Source organism: Dipteris shenzhenensis, chromosome 31 (genome assembly GCF_047967505.1).
Source record: "Dipteris shenzhenensis isolate YYH24624 ecotype China chromosome 31, Dip_SZ_1.0, whole genome shotgun sequence".
NCBI lineage: Eukaryota > Viridiplantae > Streptophyta > Polypodiopsida > Gleicheniales > Dipteridaceae > Dipteris > Dipteris shenzhenensis.
Window position 1 is genome coordinate 47,954,825 of NC_141626.1, and position 20,879 is coordinate 47,975,703.

Genomic DNA, 20,879 nt, shown 5'->3' on the forward strand with positions numbered 1-20,879 from the left:
TCCAATTGATAGAGTCAATGCATGGGATGAGCTTGAATTAAATATCTCAGCTATTCCAGCATCAATGAGGGAGGAGAATGACATTTTGCAGATGTCGCAATCTTCAGGCTCCACGCCCACAGCTAAAAGAAGTGCCCTTCCCGTGTTGAAGCGAGGAGATATGAAGGCAGCCATGCAAAAGGCAGCTATGAAGGAGGCAACTAGAGAGGTAACAAAGTTGTTTGTGCAATGTGTATTGTCTTTCAATATTACTCGAACCGCTCGTTGGAAGTCTACTATGCGAGCTATCTCGTGTATTGGGTGTGAGTGGGAGGGTCTGAGCTATGAGACATTGCGTACAAAAGAGCTTTGCCATGAGAAAGAAGCATTGATGAGAGAGCTAGAGCCTCTGAAGGGAACATGGCAGAAGTATGGTTGCACCTTGCTATGTGATGGCTGGTCAGATGTGAGGAAAAGAAATGTCTACAACATTCTAGTTTCCTCTTGCAAAGGAACTATGTTCCTTCGTGCTATAGATGCATCAGCTTTAGGGACAGTGGTGACAGGTGCATATATATGGTCTCATTTGCGCACAGCTATTCTTGAGATTGGTGTAGCAAATGTGGTGCAGGTGATCACAGATAATGGCTCCAATTGTGTGTCCATGGGAAGGATGCTTGAGGATGAGTTTCCCACTATTGTTTGGACACCATGTGCTTCTCATAGTTTGGATCTTGCCATTGAGGATATGGCAAAGTTGCCTTGGGTTTCTCATATATTTTCTAAAGCTTTGAGCTTGGTAAATTTTGTAATCAAAAGACCCAAGGTCTTGAGCATGTTCAGGGAAAATAGTGACCTTGACCTTTTAAAGCCCTCAAAGACATGGTTTGCTTATATGTTCATAATGTTGGAGAGGGTTGTTCAAGTGCGGCATGGCTTGCTGCGTACAGTTGTTTCCCGTGATTGGCAGCAATGGGGGGATAGGAATGAGCCCAAAGCAATTGGTTTCAGCCACATGGTCATGAGAGATGCATGGTGGGAGGAGGCTGCAGCTCTAGTGAAGACAATGAACCCCATGTACAGCGTTCTCCGATTGACAGATATGGAGGGGAGCACCATTGGGCTTCTCTATGAGTTCATGGACAAAGTGGAGGAAGCCCTTGATGCGTGTACTCACCTATTTGCAGACAGGTATCCCGTACTCATGAGTCATCCTTTGAAGTTTAGCATTTTCCAATTAGCAAAGTAGCATGCTTAGAATTCCTTTTAATCTATGTTTTCATTTTTTCTAAACATTATTGGTTTTGCCTTTGATTCATAATTTCTTATGAAGGATTGAAGACCTTAAGGAGCTCTGGAACACGCGTTGGGATTGGTTTAATAGGCCAATCCATACTGTTGCCCATATCCTTCATCCTCTACGGAGAAATGAGCAGCAATATCTCGATAGAGAATTAGAGGACGGGTGGTCAGCTTATATGAGCAAGATCGTGGGAGATGATGATGATCTGCTTTTGAAGCTGGAGGATGAGCGTCTTCTTTTCCGCAACCGAAGTGGTGTTTTTGGATCACGCAATGCACAGAGAGAGGAGACTCAGCTAGCAGCAGCTTCTTGGTGGGAAAAATATGGCATTGAGGCACCCCACTTGGTAATACTTAACCCTAGAGGCAATACTTTCTTATTACTTGAAAACATGTGGGTATAGCTCAGCAATTGGAAGCTGCCACTAAACTGTAAAGTTTGAGAATGTCTCTTGTTTTGTTTCAGAGACGCATAGCGATGCGAGTTCTCTCACAAGACTGTAGCTTTGGACCTTGTGAGAGAAACTGGAGTACATGGGCCTAACTCCATACCAAGAAGAGGAACAGATTGTCCACTGTGCAATTGGAGAGGTTGGTCTTTTGCCACTGCAATCTACGATTGCTCGAGCAAACGAACTACCCCATTGAGCCTCGGCAGGTGAATCCCTACAAAATCGACATCACAAAGTGCAAGGAGATGCGGGTGATTCCACCTGAGGAGGAGGATATCTACGCCATGTTGTATGAGGAGATCACGGCTTCATCTCACCACACCCGATCCTCCCAGGCAGCTAGTGCCAGTACTTCAATTGCACGTGCATCTCATGAGGATGCTTTTTATGAGTCTTCTGGGAGTTCCAGTAGCAGTGAGGAGGAGGCTGATGAGGACATGGATTTGGTTGAGGAGGAAGATGCTGACATTGATGATGAGGCTTGACTTTTGATTTGTGACTTTGTCACTTGTGACTTATTATTGATAGACAGTACTTTGAATTCCAGTTGTAGTTTGACCTTTTTACCTTCATGGTCCATCACCATGGAGTTCTTGGGAGGTTCATTGATGACTCTAGTTTTTATTATTATCAGTATTCAGTATGTGTGATCAGTACGATCAAGATTCAATTATCAATATGTATGATCATTCAGTATGTATGTGTGAAGATGATCTTTGAGTACTCTAATATGTATAATGTATGATCATTGATGACTAGCTTTTCGTATGATCAGGATTCAGTATGTATGGTGCTTATACTTGATATGTATGTTTTTTGTATCATGTATGCACTATGGAGTCACTTACAATCTTTATTTGCACATTTTTGTATATGGCATGATGCATACCCTAGGTATGAATGCACATATTTTCACATTCCGAATGAAACCCGTTTCATTCATTTTTCGAAACCCGTTTCAAACGTATGAAACCCATTTGAAACCTCCCGTTTCAGAAACTCCTGGCAACTATGGAGGGGTGGCTGAGGGGAGTGAGGGGCTGAGCGGGGGGTAGCGGAGAGCGAGGGGTGGTTGAGGGGAGTGAGGGGTGGTTGAGGGGAGCGGGGAGCGAGGAGCGAGAAGGGGGGGTGCGGGTAGCGAGAAGGTGGGCTGAGCGGGAGCGAGGGGCGGGGGGCTGAGCGGGCTGAGGGGGGCGGGGGGTGGCTGAGGGGAGCGGGGGGCTGAGCGGGAGCGGGAGGGCTGAGCAGGAGCGGGAGGGCAGAGGGTAGCGGGGGGGCTGAGCGAGGATGGCAGAGGGCTGAGGGGGGGGGAGGGGTTTAGCAGAGGGTAGCGGAGGGCTGAGCGGGGGGGGGGGTAGCGGAGAGAGATCAAAGGCAGGGAGGGAGAGAGAGAGAGAGAGGGCTGAGGGAGCAGGGGAAGGGGGCTGAGTGAGGGAGGCAAGGAGAGGCTGAGGGAGGAGGGAGAGGTGAGGCAGGGAGGGGGAGGAGAGGGGGAAGCTAGGGAGTCGGGGAGGAGCAGCAGTGCAATGAGGTGGTTGACTGAGAGATAGGAAGAGAGCGTGTAGAGAAGAACAATCTGGACAGAGAGTCTACATACGCTCGAGGTGGAGCACACGGGCTCAGAGATCTAGAAGTGCTTGATATCTAGTAGGAGAACCTTTTGGTATTGTATCCTGTCCTACTTTGTGGACAGACGGAAATATAAGTTTGTCTCTGAGCATTGTCTATTTACTGGCTCGCACATAAGTTAAGAAGTTTGTGATTCCACACCCCACACCACACTGGGTGAGCTCCTGGGCAATACTATCAGTCTTCTGCTGTGCGTACCCTCTGTTGGGTAATTTCTAACACTGTTCCCTATCAGCTCAAGTTCTTTTGGAGCCTTTGCCAGCTGTTTTGGATGTTTCCTACTACGCAACATCTGCTGCCGCACTTTGCTCAACTCTTGCAGTTTGGAACTCCAACAGCTAGCAAATCAGTTTTTTGAAGGCACTTTTGATTTGTGCATTTCTGAGTTGCTCTTGTGAATTTTGGATTGTTCAGCTGCTTTGGAGGCATTACTACTTTTTTAGTTCTCAGCTTGTGAGCTTCCGCCTCAGTTTTCAGGTCCAGTTCAGGTCTTTTTTGCTGTTCAGACTGGTTCGATCTGTCCAGCAGTGTTTTTTTGAAGTTTGGTGCCCACCTTGCCCTTACTCTAGCACAATTGGCTTTGTGCCTTGGGTTTTGTTTGCTGGCCATCTCATTTGCAGCATTCTGCAGACAGCACATTCTTTGGTTCTCAGATTTCGTGCAGGCCATGTGTGGTCAGAATCAGACATTGTACTTGCCTAGTGTTGTCATTTGATTCAGTTAGGTTTCTTTGGGTTCTTTGCATTTGTGCCTTATCCGCAATGGCAAACAATGAACTTTTGGGTATGCATGTCCCGAAGACAAGGCTTGATGGCACCAACTATCCCATGTGGTCACACATGATGCATCATGTGTTGGTGGCCAAGAACTTGTGGAACATAAATTGCAGGTATTGAGGTGAGACCTCTGTCCTCATAGGCACTTTTTGCTATTGCACCTGCCACGATAGGTGGTGGTAATGTTGTTAACTCCTCATTATCTACCACTGTTGCCACAGTGCCTAGAGATGATCTCCCTCACATCAGATCTTGCCGTACTACAAAGATTGCTTTGGATAAGTTGGCGTCATTGTATCAGATTCGCAATGAAGCACGGGTTGCATACCTATGAAATCAATTGGATAATTGAAGATGGATGAAGGCGGAAGTATGGATGCCTATTTGACTATGATCAAGGACTTCAAGGAGCAGCTGGCCAACATTGATGAGGTTGTGCTAGAAAGGCAGCTTGTGTCCACGACGCTGAGTGGACTTCCTAACTCATATCAGGGGTTTGCTACCACATTGAGGTTGCTTGCCATAGGCAATCCCAACCTTTATAGCTTTGACAAGTTGGTCACTCTCTTGTTATAGGAGGAGCAAAGCTGCCAATCGAATGCTCTGGTGGTCACCCATCATAAGGGTAATACAAAAACTGCAAAGCCTAGTGCTTGTGGTGATACTTTTGGATGCCATTAAAAATGCAGAGAAGAAAAAGAAGAAATGCAATTATTGTAGGAAACTAGGTCATATAGAAGCCAAAAGTGCATAGGGTTAGCAGGAAGCAATCTAGCCTTGCAGTTACCGATGCTTCCTCTTCTCCTGAGAAAGATGAATCAGCCAATGTGGCTCATCATGATTGGGCTTTTGTGGTTACGTGTCAGTATAATCCTTCCATTCATAATTTAGCATGAGGTATTTGACAGTGGTCTTGTAAGCACATCACTTCTTGGAAGTTGTTTCTTTCTCTGCATGGTGCACCGAAGGAGGGCAGAGTGATCTTATGCCAATAATGCATCATATGCTGTGAAGGGCATTGGCCCAGTTGAGCTGACTGCAGCATTAGGTGATTTTGTCTCTCTAAAGGATGTTTTGTACGTTCCAGGGATCAAGAAAAATCTCATATCCATTTCAGATTTAATTACTTCTGGATATAGAGTTATCTTTCACCGTTTTCATTGTGTCATTTAAGATTTCAGAAATGGTAACACCATTATTATCACTGGGACATTGACACGGGGTCTGATAGGCTAGATGCCTATGATAGAGCGATAAACACTGTGGCACTTCGAGTAGAGAATTCTGTGCTTTCAGATACTCATTTGTGGTATTAGCGTTTTTGACATTTAAATTACGGCAGCTTGGTAAGATTGCAATCACAAGACATGGTTGTTATCTCCCAAAGATGCATGCGTTATCCAAACACGTTTGTGAGGGATGCCTACTAGGGAAAATGCATTGATATTCTTTTCAAAAAGACTGGAGTATTGGTGCTTACTGTAAGTTGCACTTGGTTCATAGTGATGTGTGCAGATCAATGTGGACAGCATCTATTGGAGGCTATTCTTACTTTGTTACCTCAATAGGCATACTTGGGTTTACCTGTTGAAATCCAAGTGAGATGTCTTTGCTTGCTTTAAGCATTTGCTTGCCATGGTTGAGAATGAGTTTGGACAAAAGCTACTCATACTTCACACTGAGCGGGGGGTTGAGTACATGTCCCGTGAGTTCGCTGATTTTTTAGCATCCCATGACATCATACATCAGTGTACAATGCCATACACACCACACTGGAATGGTGTTGTAGAACGAAATAAAAGCACTTTGATGGAGATGGCACCGTGTATGATGTGGTCTTTTGCGGAGGCTACTCAGTTACAAACTGACCTTTGTCTCCTTGCGTGGACTTTGGTTTGTCCCACATGGGTATTTGGTTAGGCCCCCCTTTAATTTGGTAGAGGGTCACCTTTGGTTTGGTCAGTTGTACCTCGGGGTGTCCACAGGGGGGTGTTGGAGGTGGTGGCCTTCACCCCTTGTTTGGGCTAAGTGGAGCATGTGTTTTAGTAGAGCTAGCACGCAATCGACACGTGGCATTGGGGGACTTAAGTCCCATAATTAAATGTGGGCTTGTATGGCCCTTGGATATATTGGGCGGTGAATCCCTCTCTCTCACATGAGAGAGAGGCTCTAGTCTAGCTATGGGGCGGGATTGGGACCCTGTACCCAAGGCTGACACGTAGCACGCTTTTCACGCTCACATTGAGCCAAGGCATCCTATAACACTTAGCACAGTGAAGTCTCCTGATCCTTCATTTCTTTGCCTGGAAAATATTTTGTTTCACTGGTTTGGTTTTCTACATTTTGTTGTATTGTTTTACATAGCTGGTCTGTATGTGAGTACATGTGTATGCGCGCGCGCGTGTGTGTGTGTGTGTGTGTGTGTGTGCAGTTTTACCTTGATTCAGGATTGGAAGCAAGTACTCTCTCACATCAAATGGTCTCCTCATCCTGCTTCTCTAGCATCTTCACTCAGATTGGAGAGTATTCATTGGAGTGCTGTGTTTTCCTCTCCCCTTGCTGTTCAACAACCCATCAGAGCTTACAATCTTATGAAAATGGGTATCCGGTTCATTGATGACGTTGTAGATATGCAAGGAGATTTTCTCCCTTTTCCAGCAGCATGTCGACAATACAACCTGGCAATGCATCATAGACCTATTTGGAAAGCTATTGCTGATCTCCTACTTCCTCTGGTTCCGATTCCGACATTGAATGGCAGTGACAGGCTTCAAGATTGGCACCTTCAGCCTTCAAGTCCAAGCATTTCTTCTAAGCCTTTGCAGTTATTGACTTCTATACAGGCTTATAGATTGATATTACCTCCTCCTTGGATTGCCCATCATGCTAATTCTTTATGGCATCTGAACAAATCATTAGCCTGGTGGAAAGGAAGATTGCAAATGATATGGAAGTTGAAAATGCCATTGAAGCAAAGACTATTCCTATGGAGATGTATTGTTGGTATTCTTCCAGTGGAAGTGAAATTGGCTAAACGACGAATAGCTTCACCTCTCTGTCCAAGATGTCACCTTGCATCGGAGAGTATTCCGCATTTATTGTGGTTTTGTTCATATTCCAGAGACCATAGAATCTCCTATTTTTTATCTCTCAGATTTCCAGCACACAGGTTCTACAGGTTTTTCTGGATGTATGGCAAACTATCAGCTTCTTTGTCACAGTATTCTCTCTTCTTCCACTGGATCAAATACTGGGCCTTATGGACCCTCTGGCTGCAGCGCAATCAAGCATTTCTGAATTCTCCTCTTCAGCATCCTTATGAGTTTTCCAGAGCCTCATTAAGGCAGTCATTATATGATGCCTTACATGAGGAAGATTTGGATGTTTCTTGTATTCAACTTTTCTTTTACTGTTTCTGATGGATAGGGCTGTAGCTCTATTTTGAGCACTGCCTGGATGTAAACGAATGTTTCATAATATAAGTATCTCTGTTTTACAAAAAAAAAAAAGTGTGTGTGTGCAGTTCTTCTCATCTTTATCTTTGTTTTGGAAGACACTCAATTCCAAAATCTGTCTATCTATTATTGAATATCTATTATTGAAATCAGATGCTTAGCTTATGTTTGTGTGTGAGAGCATATGTTTATACTTTGGTCTACACCTACTTTCAGGCACTGATGACGTCAGTGGGGATGTCATAGTAGCTAGTCCTTGCTATGCGTGATGGAGTTTATGGTTTTCAACCTTATGAGTGCCTATCATGAGATTGAAACTGTACTATGGTTCTGTTTTTAGAGGATGAGTTTGGCATGTTCCTAGATTCATCTAGATATATGTTTTGTGTCTATTTCAATTCAATTTCTGCCTTTATTAGCTCTAATTTTCATTATAGCAGCTCAGCTACACAGTTCTCTTTTCAGAAAAGCTCAAATTCTCCGGACTTTAAACATAGAAGTTCAAATGAAGCCCTGTGGATTGAAAGTTGGCTGAACCCACCCTGGGTGAAAGCAGAGCTAGCCACCATGAGTCAAGCCCAAGGATGCATTGATGATGTTCGTCCATTTGGCATGGGCCAACAGGATCAGAGGAGGATGCAGAGCTGGTATGGTTTATTACAGTAGATGTCTTATCTGAGTTTGTTTATGTGGTGATGTGATAAACTCGAAAAAGTCTCTTTTGTGAGCAGTTCATTCTCAAACATGTCTTTAATGGAGAACGATTATCATAGAATTCCATCAAATTAACCACTTTTTGCAGTGCACAGGTGCAACGAGCCAAATACAGATCAGATTGGGCTTAAAACTAGGTACCCTTTGACTTCTGTTCTGAACGATGAGTCAAGACAAGAAGAATCTGGTAGTAGCAGGGATGTGAGGACGTTGTGCAAGCAGGGGTGCCTGGACGAGGCACTGCAGGTGTTGGATCTCCTAGACCACCTAGATCTCCTGGCGTGCTCAGATGCTTTTCTACCCCTTGTTCAGCAGTGCTGTGACTTGAAAGACCTGGAAAGGGGGAAGCATGTCCATTCACTCATTAGTAAGAGTGGACTCAAGCCATCAATTGTTCTATTAAATAACCTTGTGAATATGTATGCAAAGTGTGGGAGTGTCGAGGATGCATGCCTTGTATTCAACTCAATGACTGTACGAGATGTGATCTCCTGGACTACAATTCTTGCAGGGTATCTTCAGCATGGGCATGATGATGAGGCATTAAAACTCTTTCAGCAAATGCAGATGTGTAATATGGAGCCAGATGAGGTGACCTTTGTTTGTGCACTGAAGTCATGTTGCAACCTTGTGTCTCTCGAAGAGGGCAAGCATATCCATGCTCAGATCATTCAAAAAGGATTTGAAGCAGATCTTGTGGGAAGCACTCTTGTTTACATGTATTCAAGATGTGGGAGCATAGAACGTGCAAGACAAGTGTTTGACAAAATGTCAGAACGAGGTGTAGTGCCATGGAATGTGATGGTTTCAGGATATGCACAGCATAACTATGGAGATGAGGCTTTGAAACTGTATCAGCAAATGCAGCTTGCAGGTACAAAACCAGACTCTGTTACTTTTGTCAGTGCCCTTAATGCATGTGCCCACCTTGTAGACCTTGAGCAAGGCATATGCATCCATGCCCAGATTATTGAGTTTGGGTTTGAATCTGGCATCTTTGTGGGGAGCACACTTGTTGACATGTATTCCAAGTGTGGGGATATAGAGCATGCTCATAGGGTTTTCAACAAAATGCCTTACCGAGGTGTTGTTACGTGGAACACAATGATTACAGGTCTCTGCCAGAATGGGCATGGAAAGGGTGCTATTGAGCTATTCTGGGAGATGCTATTTGAGGGCGTGGAACCAAACGATATCAGCTTCACTGTTGCCTTAAATGCATGTGGCTTACTTGCAACTCTGGAACAGGGTGAGAAAATTCATGCCCATGTGCTTGAACGTGGTTTTGAATCGGACGTGTTTGTGGAAAAGTCCCTTATTAACATGTATGCCAAATGTGGGCGCATAGATCAAGCGTGCAAAGTGTTCAACAAAATGCGTGAGCAAGATGCAGTCTCATGGACTGCAATGATTGCAGGTTATGCCTGCAATGGTGATGGGAATGAAGCACTCAGACTTGCTGCACAAATGCATGTAGAAGGCATAGAGATTGATGATCTAATGTTTGTTCAGGTGCTCACAGCATGTAGCCATGCAGGATTGGTGAGTGAGGGCCTTACCTATTTTGCTTTCATAACTGGGGAGTATGGCATCTCGCCTAAAGCAGAGCATTATGTTTCCATAATTGATCTCCTTGGGCGAGCAGGTCTACTACATGAAGCCATGAATTTCATCACAGTCGTACCAGGGCAACCTGATGCTGACATTTGGATGGCTTTGCTTAGTGCATGCAGAATATCTAACAATGTAGAGGTAGCAGAATTTGCTGCAGAACAGGCTCTCAGGTTGGAACCACAGAATGGACGTGCTTATGTATTGCTTTCTAATATTTATGCTGCAGTTGGCAGACGGGATAGTAGAGATAAAGTGGAAGGAATGGAGGAGAGAATTGAAAAGGAGTCCCCAAGTGCATAGTGGTCAACAGAAATTGCACTGCCCATGGACTCGAATTTAGATTAGGAAAAAGAAAATAATCAGACAAAGCAGGACAGTGTCACCTAACATAAAACAAAATATGACCATATATATGGTCACAAAGGCGTTTGCCCTCATGCTCTATGCTCTTAGCATACAACTTGCAGCATCGTGCACACATTGTGCCAATGCTGACTAAACTTATTTGTGCTATATACATTCACTTGTGGGGGCCATATCATGCGAACAATGTGACATCACAAACAATAGCGAATTCCAAGCCACAATCCTAGGGGCCTTCGTAATTACTACACGGACGATGCCTTCCATAATGAAAGGTTCCATCTCTTTGTGAAAGACAATAATGAAGATTTCAAAATCCAGATGATCAATAGGTGTCTACTAGTACCTAAACAAGAAATGAATTCTCAAACGTGGAAACCAGTACTTATCATCTAGGACAAGGTAAAGGTATACTTTGTAATTGTTGTGTAACAAAAGAATATAGATAGCAAGCATATCTTGTCTACCTTTCTCCTTCCTCTTGTAAAACATTCTTGTCAAGTTAATATGCAAATACACAAAACTCCTCCCAGGCTTGCTAGGCAACACCATGTTGGCGAGTTCTTAAATAATTCTTTAGACGATGTTGACATTGTACTCCTAATTTAAAAGCATCAAGGCTTCCCAATGTGTCATGTTGGCAGGCTGTTAATCTTCCGAGCTCGTTTGTTCCTGGAGTTAGTATAATTGAAAATGGAAGTATTCGCTCCTTTTATATGTGGGTGATTTGTTTGTGTGATTTCATTTATGTGAGGTCCCTTGGAAGCCTTGCGTAGTAGAGAGTTGGTCAAATCTATCATCGCCATTCTATTGCATTTGATGGGACACTAAAGGATCACATTTGACAATTCTATTATAGCCATGTTGTTGCATTTGATAAGATATTAAAGGGATCATATGAAGCTAGTGTAAGCATCACTTGATTTCTACGTTGGTAGATTGAACTTGTGAAAAAATACAAAGAAGATGTCTATTCCTCTTCTTGTCCAACTAATGTGTGTACATGTTGGGTGTACCCATCACTTTTAGCACCATGTTTATTAAAATATTGTCTTGGGAAAAGCCACAAGTATCTAGAGATACGTCAGTCTCTTGTTGTCATTGAGCTTGCTCTAGTATTTGCATTTAATAAGACTTTGAAATCCTTCGAATGCCTTAATGGAAAGTGCACTTGGGTGTACATCTAAAATGTGGAGGTCAATCCTTTGACCTTTTTGAACAAAAAAGTGTGGTGTGCATTCTATGACTTTGGTTGGGTCAAGTCCACTCTCTGAGGTCTCACCTATGGAGGAAGAAGACTTGTAGAAACACACATAATATAGGAGAGTCATTCTCTACATGTTGAGAGTCTTTGGGAGATGTAGTTTGACAACCTAAATCAAGGGTAACCCTTTTCTAGTAGTTGCCTATTTTCACACATTTGCGGGTCGCCATTAAGTGGACAAAATGCCATTGGATAATTCTGCTAGATATCCATAATCCTTATAAATGCCTTTGCAATGAATATTGAGCCTTAGCTTGACATGTTGTTGCTTAAAGAACACTGTTATATATGCATAGTCCCTAAGAGAAATTTGTGTTAATTGTACAAGTCCCATAATTATTTCTTTCTTTTTAGAATTCTCTCTTTGTGCTTTGGAGAGTGCACCTATCCAAAATTAATGAAATATGTATTATCTATGATTGATGGGGTTTAAATGTTCCGTTCTATCACATGTTTTTAATTCCTTGTATTTGAATCATACAATTGCACGCAGGACTAGATTATTTAATTGCATGTGATGAACTCCTCTTGTATGTAGAGCAAGCTGAGACACATGGCTACAACACACACACACACACACACACACACACACACACGCATGCATGCATGCACATATCACATATGGGTGATTTGATGTTTGTAGACATATCCTCTAATGACTAATTCTTGCACCCTTGAAAATTTCTCTCATGAACTAAGTAGTTGTACATATGAGGCTAGTTATACATCGAGTCTTATGATATAAACAATGACCACTACCTCATATGATGTCAGTCATCTAGCATGCATGCTCAATCCTCCATTATATACCTACCAAACTTGAGATTTTCTTATCGTCCTCCTTGAAATCTGTCACCTTTGCTAGAATGATGAAGTGCATTTCATGCATCATTTGAAATTACGAATAGATTTTAGTGTCTATCTAGACATAGTAAAAATTTATGGAGTAGTAATGTATTGTTTGGTCAAATATGACAACGTATTACAAGCTCTCAAAGTAGAATAATAAGTAGCAAACCATTATCTAAGTTAAAGTTCAATCTATGGCTATCGTAGGCCCTTGGTGCTTCATATGGGGTTGGACAAATACATGTGATTATACAAAATTATCAAGTGCAATCTTTGGCAACTTTTCAAAAAACAACAATTTTGAAGCTCTCAGCTTATATATGCATGAGGGCAACATAGGCAATTGACCTTAAGGTGATGAAGGAACAAGGGAAAGTTAGGCAATGGACCTTCAAGTGGGCTTGATTTTCCATTTGCCAAGATTTCCCTTGACAAGTGGGCACATGGAAAATCAAGTGGGCTTGATTTTCCATGTGCTAAGATTTCCTTTGACTACTATATCCCTTTTTTGTATGGTGAGTTTGTAAGTTAGGCATTCTTCGTTAGTGCATTGTTCCATACACACCTCAATAGAACGGTGTGGTTGAGAGGAAAAATAGATCTGTCATGGAGATGGCAAGGTGCATAATGAAGGGTCAAAGTTTTCTCAATAGTTTTGGTTGGAGGCCGTCATGTGTGCAACATATATGTTGAATAGATGGCCCACAAAAGCCTTAGGGTGGTAGCACGTTTGGCTGGACTAAAAAGCAGTGTCCATGGACACTACTAAAAAGCATCTTTCAAACTGATTGTGAGACTGGTCAGGAGTGTAAATTTAAAAATAAAAACCATGTCCCACGTCCATGATGCGTAACTAACAAAGATACTATAACTGCCAGTCTCGCTTCTCTTTCTGAAACCTCCCGCTTTGAATATGCAACCTGGAATCTCTGTCTTTCTCTCTCTCTATCTCTGTCTCTCTCTCTCTCTCTCCCCCTCTCTACTGGCGCTCCTAGTTCTTTGTTCTTTCTTTGCATTCTATCTCTTAGAAACAGCCTCAGAGTAGCAGCACTTCAAACAGATGCCGGAAGAGGTGAGATCCTGAGTGGAGTGGAGTCTGCAAATTCCACGACCAGCGAGGAACAAATCAACTTGAGACCAGAGCAGAGTAGCAGCACTTCAAACCAACAAAATATTTGCAAACGCTCCTGCTGAATTAACAGCATCCCTAGGACCATCAAAGTTCATACTCAGATTTCTTGTCAAAAAATGGCACGTGCCTTTGCAGGAAACGTCTTTGCTTTTCTATTTCTTAAATGACATTGCAAATGAGTTCAGGTGGCAATGCTTTATGCTACTTTTTGTAGGGGCATCTAGTTTATTTGTCTCTGGGACCTGAGGATATCAATGTAAGACATTGACGCAACTGACCCATCAAGAAAAAGAGGTAGACATTGTCAGAGAGTACGAGGTTGCAAAGAAAAGAAAGCAACGACACAAAGGAAGGGTGAAGCGAGCTATGGCAAATCAAGAAAATGTTGTATCTGACATGGACAAGAGACAAAAGGTAGCAAAGGAGGTTGTTTCAGTTTTTTGAAGAACAAACAAGAGGAATGGACTCAGAAACCAGAAAGGATATCTTCACGCAAATCATGTTTCATCCCAATATCAAGCATTTGCATAGTACCGATGAAGACGTTCACTTGTTGCAGAAAACATTCGTAACCAATATACGCAGAACCTTAACCCATGGCAAACAACCACGGAGCCATGATGAAGTTTTCTTCAAAAGGTCTACTATGATGATGTTAATGAATTCTAGGAAAGAATGCCAAGATTCCAGCATTGCAAAGGCTTCCAAGCTTTTGGGTGTCCACAGGAGAAACTTCTACTTTGCAAAATCTCGCTTGCCCATCGAAGAACAGGGAATGTTGTCGCTATCCTCCTACCGAAGACAACAACAATGATGTAGTAGCATTACACAGGAGGTTTAAGATATTGTCTACATTTTGGACTCAGGAAACACGAGTGTCCCCCAATAAGAAAGATGTTTGTAGAAAGAGGATAAGTAGAAAAACCAATGTGAAGCACCCTATCCATCTTCTTGAGGAACCTCAGGTTTGGTTTTGCCTCCCCATGATTCCTCGTCTGAGTCATAATGAGCTGCTTCTAGATTTGTTTTTGCCATGATGAACTGCTTCTAGACTAGTTTTTGCCATGATGATCTGCTTCCAGACTAGTTTCTGCCATAATAAATTGCCTCTAGATTGGTTTTTGCCATGGTTTCTGCCATAATGAACTGCTTCTAGACTGGTTTTTGCCATAATGAACTACTTCCAGATTGATTTTTGCCATGATGAATTGATTTGAGGTTGCATTCTCATTGCTATGTAATTGTCTGGAGCCATGTAGACTCCAAGTTAAGGAATCACACGTTCAAGTGGATCTTCTGTTGGACTACTTTGTCAATGCCGCTTGGTCCTCTTGTGTGGCTTTGTCACTCATAGCTTGTCTTGTAACTGCTAATGGTTTGTGACTAGTTTTTGCTTGTGCTTTACAGTGTGCTTTGCATGTGCTTTAGTAATGTTAGAAGTGTTTCACATGTGCCTAGTGTTGCCTGCTTTCTATTTGAAGAGTGCTTTACATGTGCTTTGGTAGTGCTTTGCATGTCCTTTAATGGTGCTTAGATTACATGTAATGCATAATATGTGACATCACTTGGGTTCAATAAGTTTGCCAGAGCATATAAACAATCTATATCATCTCTATCCATTCTTCCCATCACATTAGTTGTCTGCATTACAATGCTATGGTGACTCGTGTACCCCTTATTCATGTTTCCAATCTACAAACATCCCCACAGCATGGGTGTTGTCCATTAAGTTCAAAATCTAAATGTCTAAGTGCAGAAATAGTCAAAGATATCTCTACCTTGCAACCAAAATTTTGCCTCATATGCACTAGACTACGAGGTAAAGTGTAGCATTCATGAAACCTCTGATCTACAAACAAACACAAGAACACACCAAACATGAGGAATCTGAGCAGGCTACTCACACCCAACCATGGCACCTACGGGATACAATCCCGAATCTTTCATGATGTTCTTGAAGAAGAAAACAAGCGAAACTTAGCACAAACAATGTAGCGCTAGAGTAAGAAATTCCATTGAGACACTGGAGAACTAACCTTATAGCTCAAATTCTCATCTTTCTAGCACCACCAATTGACACCAATGCATCCATGTACTATAATTTTGCCTTCTTATCCTTCAATCCAAAAGGTGTTTCATTCATGTTTTGCACTTGTTTTGCTTTCTTCTCCTGTTTCTTCTCTACGGCCCCTTGAACTTGGCACTAGATAGATCTTTCCAAATCTTTTTATTCCAGCTAGCTTACATAATGATTCTTGCAATTCTTGCCTCTTCAAATCCTATGCATGTCATCCCACAATGCATTGGCTTTGTCAAGAAGATTTTTGTTCTACCTTTGAAGATCTTATCTAGAGTGGTGCATGTGACAATAGTACTATGCCCTAAAAGTGCTAATTGTTCTGCTTGGGCTCTACATACCTTGCTTGCTTGCATAGCCATTGCTTGATCATGGTTCAATCACAATTGCAATAACTAAGCAAGCTAGCATCTCCATTGCTAACACACTGAAGAAATGCATGCATTGTATGAAAGGAGGGTTTTTTGGGTGGCCATGGGATATAAGGTTCCTTCTACCCAAAGGTCAAGATGATTCTTTCCTTACAAAGAAAAGATGTGGAGCAAATTTTTAGATTTTTTCTTTGATCCCAAACTGCATTTGCTTGCATATTGATCCTCCAACTATAAGTGAACCTGGTACTTATTGTAGACGTCCTCAAATGGTGCCATGATTAGTCAAGGAGTGTAGAGAGAGCTTGGAGAAACAGGCATAAAGTAGGAGCAAGAGTGGAGTAGCATGCATGGAGAATGCATTAAAGGAAGGAACGAAGGTGTGGAGTAGTAGGCCTAAAGTAGGAGCATGCATAGAGCAGCAGACATGGAGCATGTAAGCATGAAGGAGTAGAATCTTACAGGCGTGGAGGAGTAGCAGCCTATAGGCATGGAGGAGGAGGAGGAGGAGGAGGAGGAGCAATAGCATATAGGCATGGAAAAGGAGCCAGCAGAGGAGGAGGGAGGAGGGAGGGAGGCAAGGAGGGAGGGGGGAGAAAGGAGCGAGGGGGGAGGAGGAAGAGAGGGAGGGGGAAGGAGGGAGGGGGGAGGAGTGAGGTAGAGGGAATTCAAAATTGATAATTTCAAATTTTGAAATATGGAGTGGTGGCCCTTACCTAAGTGTAAGATGGGTGTAAGAGGTGGGTTTGATTGTAGGTTTAACCCACCTAGGTAGGGGGATCTAGGACTCCTTTGGACCCAACAATCGGCATTTCATTAGTCCTAATCAATTTATTAATCGATTCCTTATGAGGATCTTTGAGACCCTATTTCTATCCTAATGGTTGCTAGAGGAGGAAGCTCGAGTGAAGATATGATGACAATGCCTTTGTTGCATTTGGCAATGCCAAACAAGGAATGGTAAGCTCAGTTGACAAAATGTCTTTTGATGAGGAGGAATGCAAGGAAAAGAAGGCATGTTTAAAAAATAAGAAGGACTACAACTCCATAAAAGAGGATTCAACATCATATGATGCACACTTCCTATTTGACTAAAAATATATCTTATTGTGTCGGGCATGTTAGCACATATGAATAGGTGGAGAGGAGGTAGAGGTGCTTGCAAAGTCATTTCCTAGTGCTCAAGACTTCATCGGTGTATTCACTCATGGTAGTTTTACATTCCCTAGTAAGAGGACCACTAAATGACACATCTTGAGAGGACATGTTGTATGCTACACACTCTAGAAGCTTTGCCTTGATGACTTTTTGTTTGCAAAGTAGGCATACCTCTCTTCTAGGGGTAGTTGGTCTTACCTCACACACACACATGTGTGTGTGTGTGTGTGTGTGTGTGTGTGTTTGTGTGTGCATGCATGCATGCATGTGTGCCATGTGCGTATGTTTTGTGTGTGTGTGTGTGTGTGTGTGTGTGAGAGAGAGAGAGAGAGAGAGAGAGAGAGAGATGATGATGACGATAATGATGATATGGACATCCATAGCCCATGAGACCATAAAAGCTTTGCAAAAATAGTAAAAAGGAAGTGTGGAAAACCTAGGGTTGCTAGAACAAGACCTTCCATGAAAAACTACAACCTTCACATATCACTTTTGGTTGTGTTATTAGTCAAAGGTTCAGTGCAAGGTGCAAGCTACTATAAGGATTGCTAGGCTTTGGGATCAGTCTTGTCTTTAGAGTCGATTCCATCATTGTTTATTTAGTAGCTTATTAAAGGGAAAATGTTATATATAGTTTGGTGTCACAAAAAGATGGTCAACTTTAAGGAATTTACTACGTAGGAGGTAGTGGTAATGTTTCAATGACTAAATCTAGTTTAGGGAGTTGTGCATTAGCAGCGAGAGGTAAGTTTAGGGAGGTGGCCTCCATAAATTTAAGTCTAGTAGTGAAATCATTAGCAGCGAGAGGTAAGTTTAGGGAGGTGGCCTCCATAAATTTAAGTCTAGTAGTGAAATCTCTTATGTAAGCTTAGAAAGTGCTAGTAGAGCTATGCCTAAATTTTTTTGTATTATTAAATATCAAACTTTCAAAAAGAAAAAAATCCCTAGGGTTTGCTAATGGTAGTGTGTGCATTGCCACAAGAGTTCTCACCTCCATGACTTGGGTGATATAGACACCCATAGCATGTGTGTGACCTTGATAGGAGAGAAAATGGATGAGGGTAACATGCCGCCTTAGGTTAGAGGGGCAAATTTTTCTTGTACAACGTTAACATCTATGAAAGACGTCATGGGTCTATGAGACAAAGTGCAAAAAGAAAAAATGGACTTACTATCATAGTGGGCATAGCTACATTCTTGAACTTTGATTACAATTAAGGGCCTGATCTTGTGCATGCAAACGCTGCTGTTGATGTGACTGCTACTCCACAAAATGATCGCTTCCGTCTTCCCTATGTCCCTCTTAGTTGGCAAAGGAACCAATATCAAATTTTCTGATGTTTCTGAATTTCCTTCGCTCATCCAGCGCTCTGAATTGTAGATTTTGTCGCCTACTCCTCTAGAAAGCGACACTCATTGAGCCCCTATCTCTGGATTCCTGGCTAGTCCCCAAGACAGAGGTCAAGGAGGAACCAATGGACGTGGCTCCTCAAGTTTTGGCAGGCCCCTCGTCGCCGGCAAAGGCAAACTTTCCTGCAGGGAGGGGCAGCGTGAGAGGTGGTCGTAATAGTGAACTTGCTCGAGCATTTCTAGAGAGCCACACAGGCCAAGGACCTGAACCCTGCAACTCTTCCGCGGGGGATTTATAAAAGCAAAAATGGGTTTTTTTTGCATCCCCCAAAGACACCCTCTTTGCGCAGCTACTGGACAGGAGGCGCTACCACAGGAGAGACTCGAGCTCCAGTGAGAGAGTGAGCATGCCGGCCCTGAAGAGCCTGAAAAAGAGAATGAAACATTGGCCTGCTCGCCCGACAATCTACCATCAAGCTCCTCTGACTCCAACAGAGGAGCAGCTGCACCTGCGAGTGCACGAGAGGCTCATGCATCGAGCGAAACAACTCCAGGAGCGGAGAAAGTTGATCAAACACGTAAAACTGTTTCATCATTCATTGACGAAGACGACCTTAACGACGCTGAATATTTCTTGTTTGCTCATGCACGTGTTAGAGAACTGGTTTTGCAATAGCTAGGTGAAGAAGGGGATTGGCATTGTCAATGTGCACTTTTTGCATTGGCAATACTTTATCTTCTTGTTTGATATCCCAGAAGCCACTTCTAAGGTCATTCAACATGGTCTTTGAACCATAAGGAACCAGTCGCCGCTGCTGTATTTGGAGAGGTGGTCTCCCTTCTTCAATCCGGATATGCCTTGGACTACCAAGTTACCTGTGCGGGTTGAACTCCCTAACTTGCCCTTTTCTCTTTTCAACCAAGCGGCGTCTCTTTGCGAGTCTTCGGGAAAGGTTTTAAGTGTCGAGAGGGAGTAGTTTATTAATCTGAGTGGGAATCCTCAAGTTTGTGTGTTGTAAGACCTTGCTGAAGACCTCCTAGAGACGTTGTTACTCCTCAATAAAAGAGGAGACGTTGTAAGGGAACAACAAAAACCCTCTGAATTCTTGTTTTCTGTGTGGTATTTCGAGTCACACAGTTAAAAACTATCCCCTCAAGAAGTCTAAAGCTAAAACTCCGGCAAACCCACCGGTGACTACTACACGAGAGGAGTGGATACGAAAGAGCACCTCCCAACTCCCCGCTGAGCAAGGCTCTTTTGGTTCTATGCAGAAATTGGGTAGAAATGGAATCACCAAAGATACCCCCCCTATCCCGACTGAGCAAGGTAGTTCTGACTCTTTTCAGAAGGTGGCTCGAAAAGAAGGCATTAAAGATGAAGTGCCTATTGGTAAATTTATTCACCAAGAGGTTCCTCTTCTTCCAATCAACAACACTTATAACGCTCTTGAGTTTGTACTAGGATATGGTTATAGAAAAACCAAAGAGCGATATGGGTGAGGGCTGGTCCAAGGACTTTGAGGATGAGGTTTTGAAGAGTCATGATATGCTTTTTGAGGAGGCAGACTCAGAAGAAGAACTTCCTCCCCACCCTAGCGCAGAGAAGGATATTGTTGTCAAAGGGAAGCCTGTGGCTCAACTTCACTCTAAAAGAAGACTATCTCATGCTTAAGTCCCTACTGTAGTTCCTAAGAGCCCTAATCCCAGAAAAGGAGCAAAAGAAGCATGCCAAACAAATCAATTTCTTTCCTCACACGCAATGTGTGTGGACTAACTGACCCTTCTAGAGGGAGTTTCATCGCTAGGTGGTTGAAAGAGCATCTCTTTTCTCCCACCTTTTTCTCTCTCCAAGAGGTCAAGTGTACAAACTCTGAACTAGAATTTAGATTAACTTCTATAGACAATAGAAGAAAGTGGTTCTTCACATATACGAGGCTGGAAAGGGAGGCACAACCATTGGAATCCTCTTTCAAATTAGAAACAAATGGTCAATAGCATTGTTATCGACACTCATCATAGATGGATTGTACTTAACTGTATGTGGAATAGTTTTTCGTCTTGGGTGATCTTAGTGTATGCGCCTACTAATGCACAAGACTGCGTCTCTACATGGAAATCAGTCAGAGGGTTTAGATGGGAATGCCTTCTTGATGGGAGACTTCAATATGGTTCAAGAAGGAAAGATGGAAGGGCATGAGCACTCTAGTAAGGGGTGCTAAATTGCAAGCATGGGAAGACCTTAAAGAATCCCTCCAATTGGTCGACATGAACGAGAGCGTCTTAACTTGTGAGATGATCATATCTAGTGGAAGGGAGGGACAGTGTTGCTTTACGACCATGAGTTTAGTTGGGTTGACTCCCTATCCCTACTCTGCTTCCTATCCCTATTCCCTT

The 20,879-nt window shown here is 42.8% G+C and overlaps 2 protein-coding genes and 1 pseudogene across 6 annotated transcripts in view; all 3 read left to right on the forward strand.

Moving 5' to 3' along the window:
* LOC147881556 (pentatricopeptide repeat-containing protein At1g11290, chloroplastic-like) overlaps positions 1-10,413 on the forward strand; it is a 51,514-nt gene extending 41,101 nt beyond the window's left edge. Inside the window, exons 3-5 of one of the 5 annotated variants that reach the window (XM_087370296.1) lie at positions 8,059-8,240; positions 8,403-9,556; positions 9,725-10,413. In XM_087370296.1, the coding sequence (XP_087226422.1) occupies positions 8,059-8,240; positions 8,403-9,556; positions 9,725-10,221 (1,833 nt within the window). In that variant the 3' untranslated portion in view covers positions 10,222-10,413. Of the gene's footprint in view, positions 1-8,058; positions 8,241-8,395 lie in introns of those variants that run through there. The other 4 variants (XM_087370297.1, XM_087370295.1, XM_087370294.1 and 1 more) reach the window with 4 other exon arrangements.
* LOC147881557 (uncharacterized) lies at positions 158-2,218 on the forward strand (annotated as a pseudogene).
* Positions 10,414-13,989: 3,576 nt separating the features above from the next.
* LOC147881558 (uncharacterized) lies at positions 13,990-20,157 on the forward strand. Its single transcript, XM_087402414.1, has 3 exons — positions 13,990-14,247; positions 14,396-14,494; positions 19,948-20,157. The coding sequence occupies exons 1-3, from the start codon at positions 13,990-13,992 to the stop codon at positions 20,155-20,157; spliced, it is 567 nt and encodes a 188-aa protein (XP_087258540.1).
* Positions 20,158-20,879: the final 722 nt, after the last annotated feature.